The 8,574-nt window shown below is 70.2% G+C and overlaps 3 protein-coding genes across 4 annotated transcripts; all 3 read right to left on the reverse strand.

Moving 5' to 3' along the window:
- Nucleotides 1-912: 912 nt before the first annotated feature.
- LOC309413724 (ankyrin repeat and LEM domain-containing protein 1-like) lies at nt 913-2,483 on the reverse strand. Its single transcript, XM_082010923.1, has 5 exons — nt 2,076-2,483; nt 1,811-1,970; nt 1,454-1,698; nt 1,322-1,379; nt 913-1,251 (listed from the first exon to the last, which is right to left on the reverse strand). The coding sequence occupies exons 1-5, from the start codon at nt 2,270-2,272 to the stop codon at nt 1,054-1,056; spliced, it is 858 nt and encodes a 285-aa protein (XP_081867049.1). The 5' UTR covers nt 2,273-2,483; the 3' UTR covers nt 913-1,053.
- LOC309413725 (uncharacterized protein) lies at nt 2,272-5,029 on the reverse strand (the record flags this gene model as incomplete). Its single annotated transcript, XM_082010924.1, has 4 exons — nt 2,272-4,301; nt 4,403-4,505; nt 4,617-4,803; nt 4,974-5,029. The coding sequence occupies 4 exons, from the start codon at nt 5,027-5,029 to the stop codon at nt 2,272-2,274; spliced, it is 2,376 nt and encodes a 791-aa protein (XP_081867050.1).
- A 453-nt stretch (nt 5,030-5,482) lies between these two features.
- BABAM1 (BRISC and BRCA1 A complex member 1) lies at nt 5,483-8,457 on the reverse strand. Of its 2 annotated transcripts, XM_082010822.1 has the most exons (8): nt 8,086-8,457; nt 7,944-8,002; nt 7,696-7,816; nt 7,547-7,625; nt 7,055-7,079; nt 6,667-6,796; nt 6,488-6,574; nt 5,483-6,365 (listed from the first exon to the last, which is right to left on the reverse strand). In XM_082010822.1, the coding sequence occupies exons 1-8, from the start codon at nt 8,377-8,379 to the stop codon at nt 6,165-6,167; spliced, it is 996 nt and encodes a 331-aa protein (XP_081866948.1). In that variant the 5' UTR covers nt 8,380-8,457; the 3' UTR covers nt 5,483-6,164. The 2 variants fall into 2 exon arrangements, with proteins under 2 accessions (XP_081866948.1, XP_081866949.1); XM_082010823.1 differs by lacking the exons at nt 7,055-7,079; nt 7,547-7,625; nt 7,696-7,816.
- Nucleotides 8,458-8,574: the final 117 nt, after the last annotated feature.

The raw sequence follows: 8,574 nt of genomic DNA on the forward strand, positions 1-8,574 counted from the left end.
TCCCTGCTTTGTTTCCCTCTATATTTCCCCCCATTTAAACCAAAGAAACAACCAGTCCCACGGAAACCTCACCCTTGGCCCACGTCCCACCCAGCCCCTCCTCGCCCTGACCGGGGCTGGTACCACACTGAGGCCCCCCAGGTCGGCTCAAGGGGCTCTTGGCTGGGCAGGGCTGCTCCGACCAGAGCTGGCACCCACCTGCAACACGCCTTCCCTGAGGCTGAGCCCATCGTTCTCCCCAAACCAAGCGACATAGAAGAGGAAGGGTCCTTCAGAGTCAGCCCCAGGGTGACGGAGCCCCCATGTGATGAGTATCCCCAGGCAGCCCCCCTCTGTCCCAGCGCCGGGGCAGAGCTGCCCCTCTGCCAGTGCCTGCCCCTGCCCACCGCTGCCGCAACCTGTCTCATAATGAGAATTTTAACGACCCTGGGTTCAGATCGTTTCCACGAGCCTTCCCCCGCGACACCCATCCCTGGCCAGGGGAGACCCCGCAGCACGGCCGGGCTCTGCAATGGGGGTACCCAGAAACGCCACCGGACCCTGAACCGCGGCTCTGCCCCCCGCCGCGACCCCCCGCGGACGGCTCCAGGCGACTGTCGGTGCCCAGCTGTGGGCCACAGCTCTTCAACCTCTGTTTGCCATGGAGTCTGCGCCGCTTGTACCCACATCGCTTGTGCTAAGGCCAAGGCAAACCACGCACCGTAACCCCGCCGCTGAGCCACGCACCGTGTTAGTGCCATTTCATACAGTAAAGCCGTGTTATATTCTCAGTCACGCCTGACTTGATGATGGGGAGAGATGTGCCGGGCACGGGGGGCACGTCCTAGGAGCGGGGCAAGGAAGCCAAAATCACGTTCAGCGTGGATTGCTTAGCAAAAGACGACCCGCAGTGATTTATTTATTACCCTTTAGGGAAATAGAAAAATAGAAAAATTCTCGCCAGTGTTCACGACATAAAACCCGCGCCCAGAGCACAGCTGCCTCCTTGGAAAGGGCAGAGGGGAGGTGCAGGCAGGGGGTGCCCCCGGCCCCCCGGGGTGCTCAGCACCCGCACTAGATGTCTGCTGGCCGGAGCTGCCGCTCGCCCTCGGCCAGGAAGATGCGCATGGCCCTGTGCAGCATGTGAACGCCCAGGCGCCGGCGCCGCTCCGCCGGCCAGCTCGCCGCCACGCCGTAGCAGTTCCCCTTCCTCTGGTTGGTGATGGTCTGCAGCCCTGCAGGGACGGGGTCAGCACCCGCAGCCCCGGCCTCCTGCTCCCCATCAGCACCCACAGCCCCACAGGGAGGGAAGCAGCCCCATGCCCCCCACCAGCACCCTCACCCCAGGCAGCTTTTCCCGCAGGAGATGTGGCTTTGGGGGATTGTGCCCAGACCTTGCACTGGCGAACGGAGACCCCAAAGTCCCTGTGTGCCCCAGGATGAGCTGCCTTCCCCCCCTCTGCGTCCGCCCAACTCCCACACGGGGTGGCAGAGAGGGATGCAGGGGGTCAGAGTGGCGGCAGAGCCGACGCCGGGAGCTGCGGCAGGGGGCCGGGGCAGCACCGTGTCCCCTCCCCGGCCCCACTCACCCAGAGCCTCCACGAGGCAGCCCTCCCGTGTGTAAGCCTCTGCCGGGACGGTGTTCTGGAAGCAGTGCATGGAGATGACACCCTGCCCGCTTGCCCAGATCTCCAGGATGCGCCGCACCTTGGGGCAGCCCTGCGGGACAGTGGGTTCCGTCACCACAGCCCCCAGCCCCCCCGGTGCAGTCCCCCATGCCCATCACCACGGCTCTGAGCCCCCCCGGCGCAGCCTCCTGTCCCCATCCCACCCTCTGCGTCCCGGCGCGGTGCTGGCTCAGCGCCTCGGCGAGATGGCAGTACGGCCGGGTGCGTGTCCCCTTGCCCACGTAGAAGATGGCTTTGACGAAGACCCTGAAGCACTCGGCTGAGCTCAGGTGGTGGGAGCGGAGCGGCAGGTTCTGGGTGGTCCTGGGGGTGCAAACCCCCAGCTTTGGGGCTTGACACCTCCCAGGGGTCCCCGCTCAGTCCCCCCCCCCGGCATGGGGGACGCGTGGGGCAGTGGCACGGCCCTACCTGGGGTCAAGGAGGAGGTAGTTGAAGCTGGACTTGACCAGTCCTTCCCGCCAGCGCCGGCTCCGGTCGGGGCACTCGAACTGCCGAACCAGCGCCAGCTCGTCCGCGGCACAGTCGGGCACACGGCCGGTCTGCAGCGCGGCCGCCAGCTCGGGGCTGTGCCCTGGGGTGGCCGTGCCGGCATCAGGGAGCACCATCAGCCGCACACCAGCACCGCAGGGCCCGGCCAGCCAGGCAGAGGGGGGGATCCCCAGGACTCACCTGCCGTTCTCCGCCGGGGTCCCCTCGCCAGCTCCTCCAGCCGCCGCAGGTACAGCCGCCTGGTGAGCTCTGTGACGGGCCCCGGGTTGTCCCCCAGCGCCCGCAGCCGCTGGCGCAGAGCTTCATCCGAGAGGGGCCGCGGGGGCACCTCCCACACTTGCCCGTCCTGGACCGTGGTGTCCTCGGGGCTGGTGGTGGCCTCTGTGCTGGGGCTGTGCTGCGCGGTGGGTGCCCGTCCCCACGCCTCACCCTCAAGCTGCTCCTCAGAGCAGCGGGTGCTGCAGCCGGTGGGTGAGAGCAGCGCGGCTGGGCTCCCCGGCTCCGCTGCGGTGCTGCCCGGCAGCCGTGGGGCCAGGAGATGGCTGAAGCTCCTGTGGGGCCACGGGAGCTGGTGTGTCCCCAAGGGCGAGGGGTCCGGCCACCCAGAGCCACCCTCCAGCACCCTGGATCTGGGGCTGCCGGCAGCACGGGGGGTGCCCTGAGCATCTGATGGGGAGTCCTGGGGGTGGCTGTGGGCCCCCAGAACCAGCAGGACCGTAGGGCTGGAGCCAGAGGAGCCCTGAGCATCTGATGGGGAGTCCTGGGGGTGGCCGTGGGCCCCCAGGACCAGCAGGACCGTGGGGCTGGAGCTGGAGGAGCTGCTGGGCCCTGGGGGCCACCTGGGCTGGCTGGGGGCTCCGGGAAGGATCTTGGTGTCATCCAAAGAGCCTGTCCCCTCTCCATCCCCGCTGGACACATCCTCACCCCGCGGAGTGACGCAGTGCCCCGAGGTGGTGGCAGGGTCCCTGGGGACACCCCGGGGTGCTCTGAGCCTGGGGGGCCTCCGGGGCATCTCCAGCGTCTCGTCAAAGAGGGAGGAGGAAGAGGAGGCGCTGAGCCGCGCTGCGGAGGCCTGGAGGCGGCTCTTGGTCCTGGGGGTAACATGGAGGTGCTTGGGGGGCTCCTGGCCCTGGGGAGTGACATCCCCAGCGACAAGACTGGCCGGGCTGCCAAGGGGTCCTGGGGTACGGGGCAGGGAGCCCCAGAGGCTGCAGCCCTGGAGCCGGGCAAGCAGCTCCCCAACATCACCCACGTCTGAGCCACCCTCGCAGCGAGGGGTTGCCCTCGAGCCCCCCCCTGAATTCTTGCCCTGTACCTGCGCTGTGTTCGGGGCACTGGCGGGGGGCAGCTCCCAGGCGGCAGCTCCAGGTGGGGAGTGGGCTTGACCCAGCTCTGGCCCCCTGGGCTGGGGGGAGCAGCAGTGCCGAGCCCCCCGGCACCCCCCGGCCTCGCTGGGCTCCAGGGTCTCCATGGCAGTGACAAAGCCCTCGCTGGCACCACTGCTGTCCCCAAGGCTGGTGCGGTCCCAGCCCCCGGCCCCCACCTCAAGCGCTGTTGTCCCTCGGTCGGAGGCAGCTGCCCAGCCCACCGCTGGCACCCGGGGGACACCGGGACAGTGCTGAGCTACAGCACCCGGGATGTCACCGTCCCCGGGGCTCCGGCACACCGTGGAGCGGCTGCTCAGGCCACCGCAGAGCAGGGGAGCCCTGAGGGATGTCCCGTGTCCCCTCGAGACCCTGCTGCAACGCTGGGGCTGGGGGCAGCTCAGGGACCCATCAAACTTCTGCTGGGGAGAGGGGCCAGGGCTGTCGCCAGCGCTGGGCTTGGGGAGAGCCCAGGGGGGGACCCCTGTCCTTCCCCCCACAGTCTGGCTCTGGGGTCCCTCCCCGAGCTCATCCCCGGCCGAGAGCAGTGTGCTGGAGGCGAGGGGCTGCAGCGAGAAAGCGAGGCCCCCAGGGTCTGCGTGGGGCCATGGCGTGAGGGAGGGGATGGAGAGGGATGGGGGCTCCCCCAAACTGCAGTCCCCCCCCAGGTCCAGCTCCTCCAGCAGGGACCTGCGGGTGCTGCTCAGGGGCCCGGCGGAGACGCTGCCTCCGGCGCCGTCCTCGGTCAGGAAGGACAGGGAGTGCCTGGCCCCCTCCGGGTCTGGGGGCAGAGATGGGAGTCAGCATCCAGCCCGACCTGGGGGGCTGGATCAGCACCCCCCAACACCAGCCCCAGCCAAGGGGGCACCCTGGGGACCTCACCCTCCACGGGGCGCCAGCCCCCGGTGCGCCACGGGTCCCACAGGATCTGCACGTGCGCACGGTTGCCGTGCTCCAGCGCCAGGCCGATGGCTCGTCTCCCAGCCTGCGGGGAGGGGACGCTGCTGTCACCGCTGCCAGGGCCACCGTGGGGTGACACAGGGCCACCGTGGGGTGACACAGCCCTGCCAGGGCTAAGCAGGCACCCGCTACTCACCCACCCCACCGACGACGAGGGTGCCGGCACAGGCTGCACCTCCAAGGTGCCGTCCCCGTCCCCAAAGCTGTCCCCGCTCACCTGGTTTCGGAGCTCCGGGTCTCCCCCTTTCTTCGGCAGGGGCTTGAGGCAGCCGCAGCACCCCCAGGACGCGGCGACGTGCAGCGGCGTCGGCTCCACGGCGGACCTGGAGCGGGGAGCAGGGCTTCACCCCGAGCCCGCTGCACGCCCCTGGCTCAGCCGGCAGGTCAAGGTCACGGTCGGCAGGTCACCGGGGTCACGCGAGTGCCACCGGCCCTGCAACCGGGCGCTCCGGCATTGCGGGGGGGACACACACTGCGTGGGCCCGGCCGTCACCTGGCGCTGGGGTCCCCACCGTGCGGCAGGGGGATGGGGGTCACCCCCCCGGGCATCACCCCCCGGGTCAGAGCCACGCACTGGGGCACCCAAACCGCGCCAGCGAGAGGACACCCCCGTGCCACGGCCCCCCCCAGTGCCACGCACCCAGCACCCTCCCGGTCGGTGCAGGGACCCCCAGCGCCGCGGGTGCACGCTGCACCCCCTCCCACCGCACCGGCCGCCCCCGTAGCGCCAGGAGCCCCCCCTCCGCAGTGCAATCCCCCCCCCGGGGGCAGTTGCATACAGGGGTACCCCTAAGCACACGCCCCCCCCCCCCCGGAGTTGCAGCACATGCAGCGCGCCCCCCCGCCCGGTGCAAGGCCGGTATTGCAGCGCTCCCCCCGCCACCCGCGCCGGTGCAAGGCCGCTCCCCGGGGCAATGCCCGTCCCCTGCCGGTGCCAGTGTCGTGTCCCCCCCGGTGCACCGCGTCCGTGTGTCCCGTCCCGTCCCGTCCCGTCCCCCCCGCTCCGGCGCAAGGACCCCTTACGGCTCGCGCCGCTCATGCCGCCCCGCGCAGGCGCGCTGCGCCCCGCCGATTCGAACCCCCCCGCGCACATCCGCCCCGCCCTTCATTGGCTGGCGAGGCGGCCAATAGGCGCCGGCCGAGCGCAGCCCCGCCCACCCCGCCAAGTGTTGGTCGCAGCTGGAGGGGCGGGGCACTGGGCAGTGCGACCCCGCCCCTATCCCCCTAGCGCCCCCCAGCGCCCCGCACCGGCATTGCCCAGAGCCGCCCCGTAACTGCACCAGCGCTCCCAGTAACCTGCACCAGCGCTCCCAGTAACCTGCACCAGCGCTTCCCATCACTCGGCGAGAGCCCCAGGGCTGCCCCAGGCACCCAGCCGCCCCTCGGGGTCCCCACGCCAGCACCGCCGGGCACAGCGAGCACAGGACGCGCCCCGGTCCCATGGCCAGGGGAGCGCAGGGCCGGGGTGGGGGGACACCGCCGCCCCCCACAGCCCCCCCCAGGCTTCCGCTCCCGGCGCAGGAGCCGCAGCATCAGCATGACACCCGCTCAGCAAAACGCATCTCTCTTTCCCCCGTCCCGGGCAACACCGTACCGGCCGCCCACGGCAGCCCTTCGCCAGCCACCCCCCTGCCATCGGCACGGAGGACAGGCTCCCCGCACCGGCGGCAGCCCCCCGCCCGGCTCAGACGGTGGCCTCGATCTCGGGGGGCTCGTCCTCCTCCAGCAGGCTGTACGCCGCGTGGGTCTGGAAGGGCCGCTGCAGCGGGTGCGCCAGCAGCTTGGCCATGCAGTTGTGCAGCTCCACGGCCGGCCCCGCCAGCGACACCTCGTACTTGTAGTTGGTCCCTTTGGTGTCCAGGCTGCTGAAGAAGGCGTACATCTCCTGCCGGGGGGACAGATGCGGACGGGCAGCGCCGGCACGGGGTGACGCAGCGCCGGCACGGGGTGACGCAGCCCGCAGCTGCAACACGGCGGGGCCGGGGGGACGCCCCATCCCGCATTTACCTTCCAGCTGGTCTCGTCGTCCTTCTCCTCCAGCCCGTTGTGGATATAAACCACGTCGAAGAAGAAGTAGGGGCACTGCAGCATCTTCTGCGGGATGAGAAGGCGGGAATGGTGCCGGGATGGACCCAGAGCCATGGAGCTCAGCCGGGGGGTGTCGGGGCCGGGAGGGGGGAACCTACCTTCATGTGCTCCGACATGGAGAACTGGGGCTGGCAACCCAGGCGGCCGAATACCAGGATGGTCCGGACCACGTAGGGCGGCGGGATGGTCTGCACGTTCTCCGTCACCGGCAGCTCGATCTTCTGCTGGCTGCGCCGGGAGGACGGAGGTGGCTCAGGGACCCCTGTGCCGCGGGCAGGGTGCCTGCGGCTCAGGGACCACCCCTGCCATGTTAAAGTTTAATGACAGTCTGATAGCTCTGGGCTGGGACTGGGAAAGCAGCACCCACCCCAGGAGCTCTTTGGGGTAAAGGCTCGCGGCGTTTTCACGGCAAAGCAGACAATTGGTAGCCAGGTGGGAGCCCCGACCCCCCGCGGCAGCCCCCACCACCCCCCCAGCCGTACTCACATCAGGTTGAAGAGTCCTTCCAGATCTGCAGCCCCAGCTAAGGACTGATCCTGCACACAGACCCCTGCCCACCCCAGGGGACATCCCGCACCCAGCGCCGGCGGCCAGGCTGGCACCGAGGCACCCAAGGTGCTCCCCACAGAGGGAGACGATCGCACCAGGCACCAGGATGGACCAGGGTGGGAAGAAAACACCAATAAATGGGTGTTTGGTGGGTCTGGAGGGTCCAGCGTTAAACCCTGTCTTGGGGGATTCAGGGGCTCAGTTCAACCCTCCAGCCCCAAACGCCGCCGCCGCTCTGTGCCGCAGCCGGCTCGGCTGTGCCGGGGATGCCAGCAAGGCCGCGGATCTGCTGCCATCTGCAGGTGGCGGGCCTGGAGGGTCCCCGCTTATGCTCACGGGACCCTGTCTGCACCCAAGGGACCCGCTTCGCACCCAAGGGACCCTGCAGGGTCTCAGCCCCCCGTCCCAGCCCCACAGGCGGTGGGATACTGAATGACTTGCAGACGACGGTCTCCAGGTCGTAGAGGCAGCTGCAGACCTCGCGGGGGTCCGAGGTGAACCCTGAGAGCTGAGAGGAGCCGGGGTGAGGGGGTGCAGAGTCGTCCCCATCCCCTCCCCGTCCCCGTGGCCCCGCTCACCCACGTGGCGTCGTTGTTCACCACCACCAGCGCGAACTCGTGGCACTTGTCGATCTTGTGCTTCGTCCTCACGAACATCTCGATCATCTTCTGGGAGATGTTCAGCGCGTTGGTCTTGGACCTGCCGCAGGGGCCGGAGCTCAGCGGGGACCGGCGTCCCCCCGGTCCCCGTGCCGGCTGGAGACGGCAGAGCCGGGGTCCCGGGGGTCCTGGGGCCAGCCCAGCCAGGAGCAGCCCCCAACACTCACCCGTTAAAGGACTCCAGTTTAGGCAGAGCCATCTCCTCCGCCAGGTCCAGGCAGATGATCTGCAGGAGAGAGCCACGGCTGAGCCCCCGGCAGCCCCTCGTCCCAGCGTCGGGGCTGCGCCACCCTCCCTGCAGACACTCACCACCTTCTCGGGGCAGTTCACCCGCGGCGTCTTGACCTGGACCTCGGTGGGGGGCGCGAGGCCCGGCCAGGCGGTGCCGTCGGGCGCAGCCGTACCCTGCGGGCTGTCGTCGGCGCTGGCCGCCTCGCCCTCCCCCTCGCTGCGGTTGCCCACGCTGGCCTGGGCGCTCAGCGCCCGGTCCTCGGCCCCCTCGGGGTTGGAGCGGGTCCTGGGCCGCGGCTCCGTCGCCTTCTCCTCCTCCTCCTCGGGGGCACTGCCCGGCTCCGACGTGTCCATCACGCAGCCACGCTCCATGGCGGCTCCGGTGGCGCCGGGGACCGATGCTGGGTGGCTGTGGGGTGCCAGTGCTGCCGCTCCGTGCCCCCAGCCCCCTACTCCATGCACCCCCTGCTCACGTACCCCCTGCCCCACGCCCCCCCGCTCCGTGCACCCCCTGCCCCACGCCCCCCCGCCCCACGCCCCCCCGCTCCGTGCACCCCCTGCTCACGT

Source organism: Phaethon aethereus (assembly GCF_964289735.1).
Source record: "Phaethon aethereus genome assembly, chromosome: 26".
Classification (NCBI taxonomy): Eukaryota; Metazoa; Chordata; class Aves; order Phaethontiformes; family Phaethontidae; genus Phaethon; species Phaethon aethereus.

Coding starts and splice junctions, on each gene's coding strand:
- BABAM1 (XM_082010822.1), bottom strand. CDS start 8,379: ATGGAGCGTGGCTGCGTGATGGACACGTCGGAGCCGGGCAGTGCCCCC. Junction 7,626..7,695: donor TGAACAACGACGCCACGTGG/GTGAGCGGGGCC, acceptor GGCTCCTCTCAG/CTCTCAGGGTTCACCTCGGA. Junction 6,366..6,487: donor ACGACGAGACCAGCTGGAAG/GTAAATGCGGGA, acceptor TCCCCCCGGCAG/GAGATGTACGCCTTCTTCAG.
- LOC309413724 (XM_082010923.1), bottom strand. CDS start 2,272: ATGGTGCTCCCTGATGCCGGCACGGCCACCCCAGGGCACAGCCCCGAG. Junction 1,699..1,810: donor ACCGCGCCGGGACGCAGAGG/GTGGGATGGGGA, acceptor ACTGTCCCGCAG/GGCTGCCCCAAGGTGCGGCG. Junction 1,380..1,453: donor CTCTGCCACCCCGTGTGGGA/GTTGGGCGGACG, acceptor TCCGTTCGCCAG/TGCAAGGTCTGGGCACAATC.